Source organism: Centroberyx gerrardi, chromosome 15 (genome assembly GCF_048128805.1).
Source record: "Centroberyx gerrardi isolate f3 chromosome 15, fCenGer3.hap1.cur.20231027, whole genome shotgun sequence".
Classification (NCBI taxonomy): Eukaryota; Metazoa; Chordata; class Actinopteri; order Beryciformes; family Berycidae; genus Centroberyx; species Centroberyx gerrardi.
In genome coordinates, this window is record NC_136011.1 from 27,906,292 (window position 1) to 27,924,071 (window position 17,780).

The 17,780-nt window shown below is 40.7% G+C and overlaps 1 protein-coding gene across 1 annotated transcript in view; it reads right to left on the reverse strand.

Annotated features, from left to right (window-relative positions):
* LOC139914645 (kinesin-like protein KIF20B) overlaps nt 1-16,761 on the reverse strand; it is an 86,827-nt gene extending 70,066 nt beyond the window's left edge. Inside the window, exons 1-16 of the mRNA XM_078288646.1 lie at nt 16,666-16,761; nt 15,790-15,898; nt 13,067-13,156; nt 12,262-12,381; nt 11,045-11,183; nt 10,186-10,370; nt 9,707-9,761; nt 9,185-9,391; nt 8,271-8,382; nt 7,975-8,046; nt 6,764-6,910; nt 5,222-5,384; nt 4,281-4,433; nt 1,704-1,814; nt 652-791; nt 91-211 (exon numbers count right to left, since the gene is read on the reverse strand). Coding sequence (XP_078144772.1) covers nt 91-211; nt 652-791; nt 1,704-1,814; nt 4,281-4,433; nt 5,222-5,384; nt 6,764-6,910; nt 7,975-8,046; nt 8,271-8,382; nt 9,185-9,391; nt 9,707-9,761; nt 10,186-10,370; nt 11,045-11,183; nt 12,262-12,381; nt 13,067-13,156; nt 15,790-15,897 — 1,923 coding nt within the window. The 5' untranslated portion in view covers nt 15,898; nt 16,666-16,761. The remainder of the gene's footprint in view (nt 1-90; nt 212-651; nt 792-1,703; nt 1,815-4,280; nt 4,434-5,221; nt 5,385-6,763; nt 6,911-7,974; nt 8,047-8,270; nt 8,383-9,184; nt 9,392-9,706; nt 9,762-10,185; nt 10,371-11,044; nt 11,184-12,261; nt 12,382-13,066; nt 13,157-15,789; nt 15,899-16,665) is intronic.
* Between the last annotated feature and the right edge of the window lie 1,019 nt (nt 16,762-17,780).

Here is a 17,780-nt window from a genome sequence, read left to right on the forward strand (position 1 = left end):
ACAGAATAAATGAAATGTTTGAAATAAATGAGCTGTCATTGGAAAGGTGACGCAGTCGGTGTGATCGTGGCGTAAGAGAGGCTGCGTTACCATGGCTTGTGTATCTTGGCTGGGTCCAGTGGAGGCGATTTTTCCAACCAGGTTCTTGAAGATCTCCAGCCTCCTTTCTGCTCGCTCCTCCAGGATCTCCTTCTCCCTCGCCAGCCGATCACTGAAACACACACACACAAACAAACACAGGTGTGTCATTATATTTGTCAGGACATTGCTTAGACCTACATTAATCCTCTGACCACAAGCTTAACCTTTACCTACCAAATATCTAAATTCTGGGACCACAGGAAAAAAGTTAACATGTTGAATCCAAAACCATTTGGCAACAAAGTCAGGGTGTCTGGGGTCCTGATTTCCTACTCTTACATACTCTTAAATGCAGCCTGTGACTGTGAATTCAGTTTAGAGGTTGCAGTTTCTTGGTGTGACTTTGACTACACTGAATAAGTCTCACATTTACTTTAATGACACTTCCAGACAGCCTGAAATTGATGGCTACTGTGTAAATGTAAGGCAGTGCATTGGTTAAAAAGATGACATGACGTGCTCAGCAAATCCTTTCCTGGATACAGGTTAAAAAATGTTTAGGAATCTCACTTGTAATCAGTCTGCATCTCAGAGAAGAGCTCAGTGAACTCCCTGCTGACCTCCTCTCGGACCCGCGCCTCCAGCAGGACGCTCTCCGCTCGCTCCTTCTTCAGCTGCACCTGCAGCTTCTCCAGCAGCGCCACCTGCCGCTGAGGGAAGAAACAGCAGGGAGTTAAGAATGGGCAGGTCTCAATGTTGTTTTTTAAGTAATAATCTACAACATTTTAACATAAATAAATGTCTGTTTTGCTATTCTCTATTACTGATTGACACAACACAATAGTAATTCAACTGATAGCCAGTTCAGGAAAGATTTTACATTTGCTGTTCTAAACACCCGGTGTCCGGTAGGTTTTTCCTGGGAAAAATAGTTTGGCAAGTGATGTGTTCTACGTTTCCGGATTGTTTGGAATAAACAGAAGAAGAAGAACTGGGTAGTTAGCATTGAGCAGCGATAGCTACCATGGCTGAACAGACAAAGAAAAGAGCGCCACCTACAGAAACTTAAACTTCAACAGGAAAGATACCACAGTATTGGCCACAATGTTTGTGCAGTGCAAAAATACCATGTACCATATGTACAATTCTACATTTCAGTCATTTAGCCGTCCCTCTTATCCATCACAACATAAAATGAGTGCAACAAGAAAATTAATCTTGAACTCCTCAATTTCCAACTTCACAAGCAACCAAAAGTAAGGAGTGAAAGCCTCAGCACTCGGACAATAAATGAATAACAGAGAAGCACTTTGTAAATAAATAAGAGCCAGACAAAATGTACACTTTTCTTGCTTGAAGAAAATTCTTCCTCATGATATCAGTGAGCTAGCATGACCTGGAGACCAGTATAAAACAGAGCTTGATAAAAATAAAAGGCCTCTAAAAGACTGAAAACCCATTTATTTACTCCAGCTCTCGGTCTCAACTTACATCTAATAACTTGTGATACATTTACTCGGTTTTAATATCTCCTTATAGTCTTTATTTCTGTAAAATGCACTGTGTGTTGACCTGTTTGTCAACAGCGCTTCGTAAATGAATTTGAGTGGAAAGTAACTGACCTGGTAAGTCTTTTTACCAACAATAACTTCATCATCGTCGTCGTCGCCGCTCTCTTGCACGGTGTCGTCCATCAGGCTCTCCTCTTCCTCATACTCATCATCCTCATCCTCCTGGACACAAGGTGGTCATAACAATGGAGTTTTACCGTGTGATGACACAAGCCAAGTATAATAAGGCTAAAACCACACTATATGATAATGTATGAAAATAAAATATAAAAATCTTGTTATGGTGGGTACTGTGAGGCAGTGGTGTGCACAGACTCTCTAAGGGGCAGGGGCAAAAAAATTAAAAAGGGGCAACTCCTCCACTCGCACCAACCCTAACCCACCTGGTTAGGGGAGGCATAAGTGCATGCTGATAAAGCCCTCCAACTGGGTTGGAGTGAATATTAGTATAGGCTGAATTTGGTCACACACAAACACAAACACCCACACCTTGAGCGAGAGTGTGGTGCCTTTCAGTGGCATGGACACAGTGGCAAGGGAGTGATGTTGAGTTGCAGCCCCTTTTGCACAGTACACATCTCAATTCTCACCTGCTTCTCTTTATCTACATCTCCTCCTTTGTGATTGGTATAGATTTAATAAGGGAAATTAATAAGGGATAATGGCTTTTACCTGCATTCACCTCAACAGAGTACTTCATTAAAAGAGTCAACAGGAGTGTGAATCAAATACTGTAAACCTGACTGAAGCATGTCTGCCATCCTCCTTCATCTGACTGACTCACTGGCTAAGTGACTGAATGAATGTTAACAGTGTATTAAAAACAGCAAATAATAAACTGTGCCCAGCTTTGCCCTGATGGCAGGTCAGAGGAGCCTCTGTTGGTATGCAGAATATGTCTGTAACAAGATGTTATCAAGGTGTTATGGCAGGGATGGGGGCAACCATGTGCCATGGAGGGCGGTGAGTCTGCAGGTTTTCATTCCAACCAAACACTGCAGCAGGTGATTTCAGTGATTAGCAAACCTTCAACCAGTGAAATCACCTGCTGTAGTGTGTGGTTGGAATGAAAACCCGCAGACTCTTTGCCCTACATTGCACATGGTTGAATTCCCCAGCTTTACAGCATTCTTCTTCTTCACTATCTAGACCAAGCCCTAACCCTTGATAACATCTTATCTGTACAGGCAAATTCTGAATACCTCTATCCTGCCATCTAGGGCAGAGCTGGGCAGGTTACCAAGAAAAGAGCGATCAAGTTCATCCTACTTATCTATAATAATCAAAGCTCAATAATAAAAAGAAGCTCTACCATACCAAAAAGTATTAAAATACCATGCACTTCCACATTAACACTGAACTTTATCAAGCTAACTATAATTTATGACAGTTTCAGACTGTTCCATTGCTTTTTTAAATTCATTTAGACCATTTTACTTTTATTTTGACTGTCAAAGCACTTTGTGAGGTGCTACATAGTTATTATTATTATTATTATTATTATTATTATTATTATTATTATTATTATTATAATAATAATAATAATAATAATAATTATTATTATTATTATTATTATTATTATTATTATTACTACTACTACTACTACGAGTACTGCGGTGTGGTCCAATTCTAAACATGAAGTCAACATTTAAGGGTGCGTCATAGTTTAGTTTAGTTTCATAGTCTTCTTTGTCCTAGCGAAAATTCAGGAAAAAACGCCTGAAATAACATACCCAAAATGAATCAGGAATAGCTCCTCAACCATAAGGCCTATATGCATAGTTCTGGTCTCCTTTGATAGGTAAGAAGCTCAGGAATATGAATTCATTGTAAGTAAACCTATATCTATTACCATTCCAGAGTAGATGGAGATGCAATAAAGGAAAAAATAAGATTTTCATCCTCGCCTAGTATATAATCTAAATTTCAAAGGCAATATCACCATGTTTACTGTTTACATGTTGACTGTTTACTGGGTATTTACTTCAAAACACTATTTATTTCAATATAGCCATGTTACAAATAACATAAATCTCCCAAAAACATTGAAATAGTAATAAAAACAATGAATATTGATCAAGTTTGATCAATATTCATATATATGGGCCATAGAGCTCCATTCTATACAGGCAGATTCATGGAGATCGCTGGGGTCTTTCCTCACATGTGACGTATCGTTGTTTTCAGCTCAGTCAGTGGAATAGAATGGTATACGGCTCATTGGTGTCAGTACTTCGATACAGCCACCAGATGGCGACGAAGAGCCTGAGCTCCCACCATAGAGCTCCAGTCTGTCTGGACTAAAATGGCTGGTGAAACCCCCCTGACCTCCAGTTGGTCCAAAGTTACGGTAGAAACGTAACTAACACCTGCCGTTTTTGGCGAAAATAAGCCTTGGTGAAATATTTTGGCAAGAACATCGATTTTTGTCAGTGTGACTATAAAATGTGAAGTTTGACTGCTACGGCTGGCTGCGTTTAGATCCTTGGAAAGCTCGGACTTTCTACTTTCCAGCGATACCAAGCATGTTATTGTAGACTGACGAGAAAAACAATTATGGAAGAAACTGACAGAATTTGGGATGGACCTGACAACTCTGATGATCTGGAGATTTTCTGTCCACCGTACCTGTACGTCCTCCAGGCTGCTCTCCCAGCCAATCAGGGAGCTCCTCCTGCTGCCCAGCAGGGCCTTGCTGTCGGCGTTGTTGATGATGAAGGAGACCTCGCGGGCGGACCTCTGGGGCATGATGGGAAGGGTCCTGGTCGTCAGGACCACAACCTGCAGACAGACAAGGGAAAGAGAGAAACAGCTGAATAATATATACAACATTAATACTGCAGTGTCTGCTGTTGATTTTTTTCTGGATGTGGTTCCAACGCCCATGTTTGCATGTGGTTCCATACCAGGATGTGGCATGTAGCAGTTTAATATTTGAATATCATTATATATGGAAAACTGTAGTAATTGCCCTTATTGCACAGCCTGTACAAAAAACTAACAGATGATCATTGTATTTACATTTTTGTTATCTGTATTAATATTGTTGTGTTAATATTCTGTTTATCGTCTTTGTGTAAATGTTTTTCCATTTTGCAGAATTCTACATACATGTCTAAAAATTAGTGTTAGTGGATAAGGCTATTATGCTATGTACCATTTCAACATGACATTATGGTGAAATGGTGACACTACATTTTATTTAATTGTGTTCTTTTAATGCAATTCACTTTCATTTGTTTATTTATCTTTTTATTTTTACTTTATTTTATTATTTTAATGCAATGCATTTTGCTTGTTCTTTTATACCCTTATATTTTTTTATTTGTTTGCCTTCAATAGATGTAAAGCACTTTGAGCTGCATGTTGTGTATGAAAGGTGCTATACAAATAAAGGTTATTGTTGTTATTATTGTTATTATTATTACTACATGCAATCCATGGAGGTAAGATTCAAATTCAAACTACGAGAAGCGCAATCAGGGAGAGAAAGACAGGGTGGGAGAGAGGGGAAAAAGACATTGTGTGTGTGTGTGTGTGAGATGGTGTGTGTGTGTGTGTGTGTGTACCTTCTGTGCCACGGCGGAGAACTTGAGGACGTTGAGAGTCTCGTCATACATGGAGGCACACTGGTTGATGTTGACAATCATGCAAGCTTTACCTCGACCGCAGAAAAACCCCTGCAGGTAGTGGGTCAGCTTGCTTTCTCTGAAGGGAACGTGCTGAAGCAGCCTGAGGGGAGAGACACACACACAGCTGGGTTGGTGTGTGTGTATGTGTGTGTGTGTGTGTGTGTGTGTGTGAGTGTAGACGGAACAATCAAGCTGTACTGAAGGGTAACCCGTGTAGGATTTTCTTCAAAAGGTGTAATATGTAAGGTCATAAAACTCTGGGGTAACAGAATAGCGGGACGCAAAATCTGCACCACGGTAATTTCCCCTGATTCATAAATTGACCACATCTGTGAATACCATGACGGAGCCACGTTACCGCTGTGTTATCCTCAGCTGTAGCCCAGGTGACAGCCAATCAAAACCAACATGTTAATTAAGCTTTACACATGTAACACCTGTCCGCCTGTGTGTCAGTGGGCAGCAGATAAACCTCTTCCCCCCCTCATGCAGTCCTGGATAAACCGAATGCTTATGATGTCACTTTCTGAAATTATAAATTGATTGGTGGTGATCATGAGCTATCAAAACATTGTAAGATAAATATATGGGAGCACTGGCAGCGTTCTCTTTCCTAAATACTTCAGCTCTACTTCACTCCGGCAGCTGCTAAAAAGTTTATGGGACGTGCGTATGGTCATCTTCTCTTTTTTATCATGATAAACTGAATCAAATCAGATGGAAACTGCAGTAATTGCAAAGCCAATGTGCGAGTCATATTTATTAAACATTTTCACGTTTCCAATGATAATTAATGCCCTTGGACACAATGTGACTATCTATTGGTTTTGTAATAATTCATATTTGTTTTCATTAGTTAAATTAATTTCTACAATATACTGTCTGACTAGAAAAGATGGTATTTTTTGCGGTGCGGTGTGCATTTATGAATCACTTTCACAATATGTAAATGATCAAAAGGGGTGGAAGGACGGGGAAAACGGTAACGCTAATAACGTCCGGATATTTCACGTTTATGAATGAGCAAAACCGTGCCGGTAAGTTTTATGAATGAATACTCACTGTATTATTAAATATTTTTCATGTTTCCAGGTATACCCATTATTTACAGACTACTGAATGATGAATTGTTTTGTTAAAATGACTAAAATTAAAAACGGCTTTGCTTTCTATTATTAAAATGTGTATGCCTACTTTTGAAACACTTGGTGTATCTGTGGAGGGTTGATAGGGTTGTTGATCAATACTAATGACACAAGTGCTGCGAACGGAGACTGTAGGTTATATATTGATATGCAAATTAGCATGTGACGTCATCCGCCGACTTTTTATCGCATACACCGCATACCGCGCTGTTGAGCGACCCTAAATGACCGCAGGGGACATTCCTTCACCGCGACAGCCCTAACAGAGAGATAAAGAGATGGAGAGATAAAGAGAGAGACAAAAACGACAACAGACACACAAATATGATCTCACTTGGCCTGCTGGTTGTGCCGTAGTGCGTTGATGCATTTCCCCAGGATGAGCAGGGAGGTGTTGATGTTGCCGGCTTCTTTCAGACGCTCTCCTTTGTTCTGGGTCTTGGCGCATCGTTCTGAACCGGCCAAGTCGCACAGAGAGAGCCTGGAGAACACCAGCACACACACACACACACACACACACACACACACACACACACACACAGGCAATATACCAACAGGAAAAGGAAAGAGGTGGTGGTATCAATGGACCTCACATCAGAGTTGTTTGAATTAGTTTGCTGACACCTTGCTTGGTCCAAAACAGACTCTTTGAGGTAGAAAACAACAAGTGGCTCCCAAATTGGCCAAAATACTAAGCAAAATAATGGGCGGGAAACCACTTATAATGCAGAAAGTACATTAATACATAAATACATTAAAAGGTTGCAGATCACTAATCACTGGCCAAGTGTGTAAAGTGCGAGTGATAAGCGTTTCCCAGCTTCCTAACGTTTTTTTTTTTTTGCTTTTGGATTTGTAAATTACAGTCTGTCTCCTAAAGGATCAATAGAGGAGTTTGACCTTTCTTATAAAATGGCCTTTTGGGGTTTTCCCTTGTACACCCTTTAATCGAGTCGATCTACTATCTACTCAGTCTACTCTATGTTTTATGAACGGTCCATGCCTGATGTTTCACATAGTTTGCACACCACTCTTATTTTTGTGTCTTGGTAATTGAAAAGGAATTACATGTGCTCCATTCTCTAGATTGTACGCATCCATCTTACACACTGAAGTGCCTAAACCCATTAAAGAGCACAAGAACATCTTTGCATCTGCATTGTTTTGTGTGCGGACCTCTCTTTTTACCGTTTGTTAACAAACTTTTCAAAATGAAGGGCAACCAAGGAATGACAGTTAAGTGAAAAACGCTCAGAAACGTGCAGCAACTGAGGCTTTAGTGCTGAAATATTCATTGTAAATATTCAAGACACAGATGATTCATGTTTGGAGACTGCTGGCCACTTTCTCCAGTATCATGCATATACAGTATGTTCATGCTTCATTAAACTATTATCTATTCAAGGGAGACTTTACTTTGCTCATATACTCTTCCAGTGCTTCCCTGCTTCATATCCATACATTTACACTCTTTCACACCTGGGAGCTGCCCAGTACAACCACATTTATATCTGCCAGTAAAACTGATGTGAAACTTATACTGACTCGCTGATGGTGTGGACCCTTGGAATCCCAACATCCTCGATCCTCAGGATGCGAATAGAGAATATACTGTGACTGGAGAGAGAGAAAACAAAAAGCAACACCCTTTAAACTTTTTAATAACTTAACACAAGATGGTGTTTATAGAATCTTAAGTGAGTAACTTGTGGAATTTTCTCAAAATATTGTATTGTCAGACAAACTGTCTGAACAACCACTGGTGCTATATAAGCCAAGTTGATCCTTACATGTTTAACAAAAAGGGATTTTAAGCTTATTGTACTAAATGTCTGTCTTACCTCCTGCTGGACAGCTGGTTGAGCTTGGTGGAGGAGAAGCTCTGGTTCCTCTTTCCCAGCTTCATCACCTTGTAGGCTTCCTCTGCACTGTTCACCTGCACCCAGCGCAGGTCTACACACACACACACACACACACACACACATTTATAGACACTGACTGCTGAGGACCCTTTTGTACAGTAGACACAGTAGAAAGAATATAACAGAAGAAACTCCAAGAGACTCTTTTCACACCAAATGTGGATATTCTGCCCCAACATGTTTACCAAATATACACAAAAATACTAAAAACTAATGAATGAATGTTTTAAAAAATTTGTAAAAAACATGTAGGCTAAATGTGTGATGAGATTTACCGATTGTCGCAGTAGTAATTATAACAATTCTGCATTTGAAAGATGCAATTTGTGGTGACGTTTTGAGAAGTTTTCTACCAAATAAAATGACAAAGCTCATCTCGAGATAGGTCCACAGACAAAAATGTCAACACAATAAATTGAAGAAGATCAAGTTCAAGTTCAAGTTCAGTACCCTCTCTACACAGGAGTTGATGACGGAGGGAAGAACACCTCTGAAAAGATTTGATGCATTGCAAGTAGCAGAGTATGGGAGTTTTTTTCCCATTGTTGAGTCTACTGCTTTTCTCCCACGCACCTGCACAAACTTTTTGGGATGTGTGAGTTTTCTGCTTATTGAATCCCCCCATACTCTGCTACTTGCAATGCATCAATTTTTTTTATAATTTCACAGTACCATTTCAAACTGGACCGATAATTAGTCTGACAAAGGTTGGACCAAAACGTTACTCTGAAGTTAAAAACCTGTTTCACTTCAAGCGGCCTGCTGGGATTCAAACCAGCGTCCTTTCGGTCACAAACCGGCTTCGCCAACCTCTAGACTTCCGATCCACTAACCTTTGACGAAGGCGTTTCCCTTGACGTCCTGTGACAGGCGCAGGGCGGTCCTCCTTGGAGCCCCGCTGGGCACCGGCTCCAGCAGGTCGTGGATGTTCTCGTTGTAGATCTCACAGAAAGAAACCCAAACTGAGAACTTGGTGTGTGTCTCCACCTCGAGGCTGACGCCGTCCTCCGCCATTACAGTCGTCCCCAACAAGGCAGAGCCTGACGGATATTCAAAAAATATTCATCACCCAGTAGGAACAGAAAATATAGCAATGTGCCAAGAGTAGTAACAATTTTGTATCGAGTGCTTTATTCATTACAGTCTTGTTTTTAATGTTAGGCCTGGATGTTATTCATCAAGCTGGCAAAACATGATTATTCTCTTATAGAGGTGCAACAAGGAACACAAGAGACTGGTGAAAGTAGTAATCACCTAGTAAATGAGTATGAGTATATGCAAATCAACTTAACTTTAAAGACAAATCAAAATGATCTACAAGCAGACAATAGGTAAAAGACAAATCCAATTCTTGCCTTCCAGGATAGCCTTACTGGTTGAACTCAACAGGCTGGCACTGCTCTTCTCACTCTAAAAAAGGGCAGAGAGATAAGAGAGAAATATTACAAATCGCACCAAATGCAACACTTTTGTTGTCTTTAGGCATTAAGTCTAACTTTCAAGACAGGAGGAGAGACAGGAAGGACTGGAGGGAGAGAGAGAGAGGGGATGACATGCGACACACAAACTTAAGCTCACTGTCCCAACACTTCAACTTTTGCCTGTAACTGTTCCTGGTCAGGATGGGACACCAGCTGTAAGCCAAATACTGGTATCTATGGTTGTGGGAATTTGTCAACAGCAACTATGGCAGGTATCAAATCATCATTTCGAGGTCTTATTCTAAATATCTAGTTGACACTAGCAGGTGAATCTTAGGATTTATCAGCCTTGTGTGGCCACTTGACTACAGTTAATTTCCAGCCCTGTTTGTGCCGAAGTCAGCAGCTCTTACCTCTTTGAGTTGTCTGAAGACGTTTCTCTTGCAGACGGCCTCCTCAGCCTGCTGCTCCTTGGTGAGCCTCATGAACTCTCGGCAGCGCTGAGGTTTGATGCTCATCTGTGTGTAAACCCGCTCCTCGATGCTGTTGAAGATCACATTCAGAGACCTGGGCAGGATCCCCGCGTCGGCATCTGGACCTGGAGTGACAAGAGCACATTGTGAATGAGTGACACTCTCCGCTCCTTCATCGGCTACTGCCAAAGGCTTCGTTCACACCTCAGGCATTCATGCTCAAATCTAAATTGCTGCTTACATCTGATTTTTTTTTTTGACGACTTACTGTTCATATCTATTCTAGAATATAACGCATATCCAAGACCAATATGAACTGTCAACGATGTTAAAAATAAATACATGAACAGAGTGACAATAACAAAAACGTCACATCCATTTTTGTACTTGGCTTTCTTTCCATTGTTGAGTCTTGTTGTCCTGAACTCTTGCATGGCCGCCAAAATTAAACTGTCTCTAACACCAAGTGTTCAAATACAAATCGCGAAAAAAAAGGGGGAAAAAAAGGTAGAGTTGGGACATTTTCAGCTGCAGTGTGAGCACACAGTAGATTAAGTGTACCTGTGAATGTGCAACAAGCAGGGTGAAAAAGAGCGTGCACGCTCAGTCTGGCTCTTTGCCCGACTCAGAATTATTAGCCTTATTTAGGAAGCCGACTAGCACACTTTTCCCTCGGAGACAAAAAAAAGAAAAAAGAAAAAAAAAGCAGCCTCATGATTTGCGAACTGTAGTAATCAACTGATTTTTTTTTTTGTTAATTGTGTAGCCCTCCTTAAATGTATGAAGGAGTGGAACAGACCCAAGAATGTGTGCGTCTTCCCAGCGTTGGTGACTCCATAGGTGAAGACCAGAGAGTTTCCTCCTTCCAGGACATCTTTGACCAGAGTCTTCACGGTGCCTTCAAACAGCTCTCTCTGGCTCGTCTTTGGACCGTACACCTGTCGGCGGCAAGAAAACACTGCATGGCAACAACTGGTTTGTACATTCTGCAAGCGCACCGTTGACTGGACTCAGAATGATATGCTTATCAATGATGACCACATCAAGTCCAAATCCCAATTACCAAAATCAAAGATAATTGTCACTTTTTTCATGTGTGATTTACACACAAATTCTGAAAATGTAAAAACACAATCTTGGGGGTATTTACATGTTTTAAAGAGTCTTGGTCTCTAGAACCTCACACCAGCTAAATGCTGGTAAACTGACTGACTGCGGCTTGCAAGTTAGCCCAGTCTACCAGCCACTTTGGCAGGTAACCAGACATTATTTAGAAGTCCTATACCAAAACTCATACTTGATGGGTAAAATAGTGAAAATGGATGGTTTTGGAATCCAATGCCCCATTCTTCTGCTCTGGACCCTGTACATCTGTCCTGCTTGGCACAATCTGATCTCATTCAAGTTCAAGTTTGTTTATTTCTGTAGCCCTTATCACAAGCATGTCTCAAAAGTCTTTACAGAGAACACGCCTAACTAGATCTAACTGATCAACAGGAAAAGCACAAGACAAACAAAAGCAAATTTTAGAAAGACATAACAGCCTACTTATTCTACACCATCTGTGTTCATGCACAGAGCCTGTACATCTCTGAGCCAGTATACATTTCTGGACACGTTTGCTTCCAGCAGTAAAACTGATAATGTGAACAGTGACTGACGCACATTTGCTCACCCTGCGTAAATGCTCTTGCACTGGACTGTAAATTTCTAAATTTCTAAACTGCAAATAAGCATAATGCGTAGATTGCTAGCATAGTAACAATTATTTTGATCCAGTATATACAGCTTATTAATAATCATAAAAAGACTACATCTGTTATACATTTTTATTATAGTGCATTTTTATCTATATCCTATTCTTTGCTGCTGCGATGATTCAATTTACCCTCGAGGATCAACACAGTCCCTGCCTCTCTCTCCCTGTGCTCAGTAGATTTAAAGTGAGTTTCCTGCCCTGACAGACGTTCAGTGTTGCTGAGGCGTTATTAGATGCCGGTTGCCACCGAGACAAACCTGTGAGAACTGGAAGCGCTGCCCAGTCTGTGGAAGTGATTTGTCACTGAGCCTCGCTGACAGCGATGAACTGGGCGGCTTCAGAAGAACCGTATCAGGAGGCTCGATGGTGACACAGTCCTGTAAAAAACACACGGACAAGATATTAACATTATCTATTACTTTATATAGTACATGTATGTATGCTATGCATGTGCCCTCTGCACAGCTGCGAGTTGCTTCTAATGGAGCTGACAGGTTTGTCTCATGACACAACATCGATACAATTCGCTACACGATAAGGAGTTCAAAATTATGTTTATTTCTGAGCAACTGTGCAAGTAACTGTGATCAAGGGTCACAAAATGCTAACAGTACAGAAGTTAGCATTAGCCAGTTAGCATTTTGTGACCCTTGATCACAGTTACTTGCACAGTCGTCTGACAACAGAAACAGAAAGATATGTCAATGACAACACCTGTATTGTGTTATACATTATGTTGAAACACAAAATTAGTGATCACAGACTGAGTTATAGGCGACAGAAAGTTGGCTTTTTAACATTGCTGGCAACGGTGAGAACCGAGCTATACCCTGCGGAAGTACGGCAGCCATGTTTGTGAAAAAGGTCTATATACCGTCCCATCCCTACTATTGTAGATTAACTTGCTTTAATCTTTCTTTATTTTCATGAAGTTCAGCAAGTAAAACAGCTTTTGAATGTTTTGCATCGATTGACATCTCGATATTTAACTCTACACAGACAGGCCATTCTATAGCTGTGATTATTCAAGATAACCTACTACATTTAAACCTAGAGTTTTACCTGTGACTCGCCATTATCGCTCTCTGCTGAGGTGAAGGGTCGGATGCGGAGGTAAACCTGCAGGTGCTCTCTCTCCTCAAGGGTGGAATGCTGCACATGGTCAGATTACATCAAAAACAGACAGAGGAAAGTGAAGTGAAAAACAACTCTCATTCATGCAAGACGAACTGATCAACTCCTCAGTGACAACATCTTCTGGCATTAAGCTGAGGGTTTTATCTGGAGTAAAACTTTCAGTGAGTTACATAAACAGTAGAATGAACTTAAATTCCTAGATTACAAAGATTGCAAGCAGGAGTACAAAAGGTCAAAGCCAGATTCCCAAATAATACACGGAGCAAAACTATTAATTTAAAATAAAACAAAAAAAAGTGAGAAATGAACTTTACTTTTTCCAAGAGGGCATTTATTTACTACTGGCTGTGTGGTGCCAACATTTTCTAAAGCTTGATGCCGCATACTTTGTTGTTTTCTGATCAAAAATCGCTCCAGTTTTCTTGCCCAGAACAACTGGAAAGAATCAACCAGTCACCAGCCACACGTCACCTGTGGTGGCCCATCGGGGACGGTAGTTGGCTAGTCGCACTGATGCATGAATATTTGACAACACACACACAAAAAAAAATACAAAAATAAGCCAAAAAAGTGAATGCAAAAAGAAAAGGGGTACTTTTATCAAGGCTAATTATCAGGGGTGTTTTTTTACCTCCTAAGTTTTAATTTCACAGCTATTTTATGAACTTTATGAACTCATTTTTGCCCCAAGGCCTCATTAATTTCTGACCCTGCTGCCTACAAAGATTTTTACTTCAACACTAACCAGAATTAATTAGTAAACACATTTAAACCTAGAAACTGAAGTTGAAAAAAGGCTCTGTGAGAGAGAATATGCACCTTCCTCTCAGCAGTTAATTTACAAACAAGACGTCTCAGCAATCAGAACATTAAACTGTGAGTAATGTTGGAGGCTGAGAGCTCCGTACCAGCGACATTACTGAGATAAAACCTGTTCCAGTGGTTTTGCAGGCTGGTACCATGCATCCTGAAGCTTAGAGAGGCAGGCTTGATACCAGAATCAGCCTGACTGGGAAAACCTGAGGGGAACGCACAGCGCTCTCCCGTCCCTCAACAATTACCACTGAGGTGACCCCGAGCAAGACACGTACCTTTAACAACCAAATTAGCTGCATGTCAATGTAGCGTCAACCTGCTTAAGGCAGAAATATGCCCAATTCACAGCGAAATCACCTCGACCATGAACTGTCTCCCAATTCACTGAGAGTGGAGCTGCCAGGTTTGTCTCATGACGCCATGACATCAGTAGGGACGGAACGATAAGCTTACCTCACGATACAATTCGATACACAATAAGGGGTTCATGATTCGATACAACCACGATACGATGTAATAAAGTTATGTGCAAAATTATGTTTAATTCTGAGCCACAAATCTTTCTAGCGATGGCATTGGCTCGCTAGAATGTAAACAACAATTTAAAAATGTCATTACAAAGTGCAAATAATATATTTGGATGGAGAGCTTGTGAAACTGTGATGATCAAGCGTCTCATTTGTGATTACTATGGAGCTAATATCCCGATGCATTTTTCTGCCTCACAATGCGTACTCTAACTTTTTTGCATTGCGATATTGAATTTTGATATATTGTCCCATCACTAGACATCAGGGTGGAAAATGACACCAGCTGTCAGTCAAACTGGTAAATGTTGGCCATGGCTGGCATGTTGGTAGGGCGGTACAGCGGATCAATGGTTAGCACCGTCACCTCACAGCAAGAAGGGCAAACTCAATGGCAACCTGTTTAGGGTGTTTCCATGCCTTACGCCCAATGCATGCTGGGATAGGTTCCAGGCCAGTCGACATGAAAAGTTAATCAGTTCTTCCTTGGCCCATAACCAACCTTCTTACCAAGTTTTGTGTAAATCCGTGCCCAACTTTTTGAGATATCCTGCTAACAGACAGACGGACGGACAAACACAGAGGCAGGTGGAAACATTACCTCCTTGGCAGAGATAATTAGGCTTCTCTGCTGACCCCTTTATCAAGTAATCAAACAACATTTGGAGGGCCTATTGCAACCAAGACTACAACACCCACAATCCCTCAATGTTAAACGCTCAATCATAATGTGTGATTCAAAAAATTCCCTGGAACATTGAACTACACTTGCAAATGTATCATGCCTGTAACCTGACCGGTGCACCATGGTGGTCATCTTTAGATGGATCAACAAAAAATTGCAAATACAGTCCTATCTTTTCATGAACCTAATCTAAAAATCAAGCAAAATTGTGCAAGTTCCTGGTATATTATACTACTGTAGCTAGTGGACAAAAAAAAAAAAAAATCCTTCATGGCATGATATGGCATAGTGTTTTTAACTTCAGGATTAGGAAGATGTTTTCATGTTCGTGAAACAAGTTTGAGACCATATGAGAACTGCATATGTTGGAAAAATAACATGACATGCATCTACGGCAAATCCACATGGCTGTTTGGCAAATTGTGTTTCTGCTGGTTTTATAGTTGTGGTGCTTTCCTTTGGATATGTTGTAATTCTAAACGTACACATTTTTGAGGTAGTGGGCAAAACTATTTGGAGGAAACACTGCAAATATTTGATCACCAACATCACCGTTCCTCTCGTTAACGTTAGGTGGTGTTGTTCATAAGTGAGGCAGCTAACTCTAGACAGCTAAACACCTGTGAGTCTGGTAAGGCGCTGAACTCTGAGGAGAGGTCTCTCTTCAGATCGTCGCTCTCTGCAGGTTCTGGTCTTTCAGGTTTACTGTTAAAGCACGACTCCATCATCCTGTGACAAATCAAAACGGACAAGAGAGTTAACACTGAATAGCAAAAAGGGAAGGCAAGGGTCCAGTTAACTAGTTATGATATATTCATTAACTAACTTCCTTAGCTACGTCAAAAGCTAATGTTAAGTGAGTTCAACTAGCTAGCAGATACGTTCAGTCTTGTATGGGGAGAAAGTTACGCCAAACGCCTTTGAAAATCTGGCAATTTAGTATTGCATTGGCTGTCGGCAAACGTACACACCTCGCAGATCATGAATTAAGACCCTTTACGAATGATTGGAGTCTTCTGGTAAATTCGGCTGACAAATTGTCTACCAAGTATCATCACTTAAATAAAAAAATCAACTTTTAGATTTGGTTCACACCATTCGCTACACCCCTCCATGGCATATTTTGGTGGAGTGACAGGCGAGCCAATTCTAAACGTTACAATTTTAAGTGTTGCTCAGTGTATTGGATGTATGCCGAAATGACGACTCGATCTTGATGGTTCATAAAAAGGTCGTACCTTATGAGGTCGTTTGCCGATAGACACTGTCACATTAATTTGCCAGATTTTCCAGCAGTTTGGCGTGACGTTCTCTCTACAGAGAAGAGAACGGGACATTTTGCTAGCATGAAAATTCAGCTGACTAGCAACCGCACCTGTCAACTGATACTGCTAACAGGGTTAAATAAAACAAACGTCCGTTCACTTAGCTGACAAAATGACAATTCCACGACGATATTCCCATTAGGACGTTGTTTAATATAAAAACAGACTTACGTGGCAGGTATTTTGATAACATTAAGGTCCGAATCAGAACAAAATTCCTTTGTGTTGCTAGTATGGCTAAACACAACACAGCCGCGGTCTTATTTTGAATCGGACCAATCGGATTCAAACCGGAAGTGCGCATGGCGTCTTGTCGTGCTGCCTTCAGGTGTTCGGGGTAAGCTCCCACTTTCGAGCTTCCAATTCGCAAATATAACTTGTCGCTTTATTCAGGTGTTTTTTGTCGGAAATAACACAAGGGCCTCTATAGCAAAAGTACATTTGTAACTTTTAGTTTAGTTTAGAAATGAAGGGATACAGAGACACTCTGTGGCAGAAGTAGTAAATTAATAAAATATAAATTATTAACATAGAATGGCTAATAATAGCATAGTTCATGTCATCAGTTCATCAGTTATTGCACTGACTTACAAACATCACATCTCGGCAAAGAGCTGACGTTAAAATCCACACCGTCCACCTAGTCCTATACTAGTATATTCGGCACTTTGTTGAAAGTTAATGTTTTCGACATCCTCTGAATGCAGCATGTTCTTCGTCATATTTTTAAATTGCGGCTGGCATCCGACATTAAGTTGCAGTAGCGCCACGGGTGTCTCCATAATCTGGTGTTACTGCAGTTTCCTCTCTCTCTCTCTCTCTCTCTCTCTCTCTCTCTCTCTCTCTCTCTCAATAGAGAGCCTAAGTCCCTCCCCTTCCGCATAATGATCTTTATTGGCATTAAATACCGGAGTACATGTTGCCAAAGCAAACATATACAATGCAGAAAACAAATTAATGATAAACGTCTATGTTACGTTGTTTATAAAAATAGGAAAACATCCATGGGAATAATAATAAAATGTAAACATAAACACATATAAAAGATCTTTGTCTCAGTTTGTCTCTGCTTTAAGTATTGATTGAGTATTGCAAAAGTAATATGATTCAGCAGTAATGAAAGTTACTGTTGCATATTATTTGCGCTGAAGTTTTTTTTCATTGGATTCCCGACAGTGTTTGGTTCAATGTAGGCTGTTGCATTCATATTCCATTACCGCAGCCCTGGGGCCTGTACTACGAAGCAGGATTTGGGGTTAGCGAGCTAGCTTTGGGTTTAACCCTGG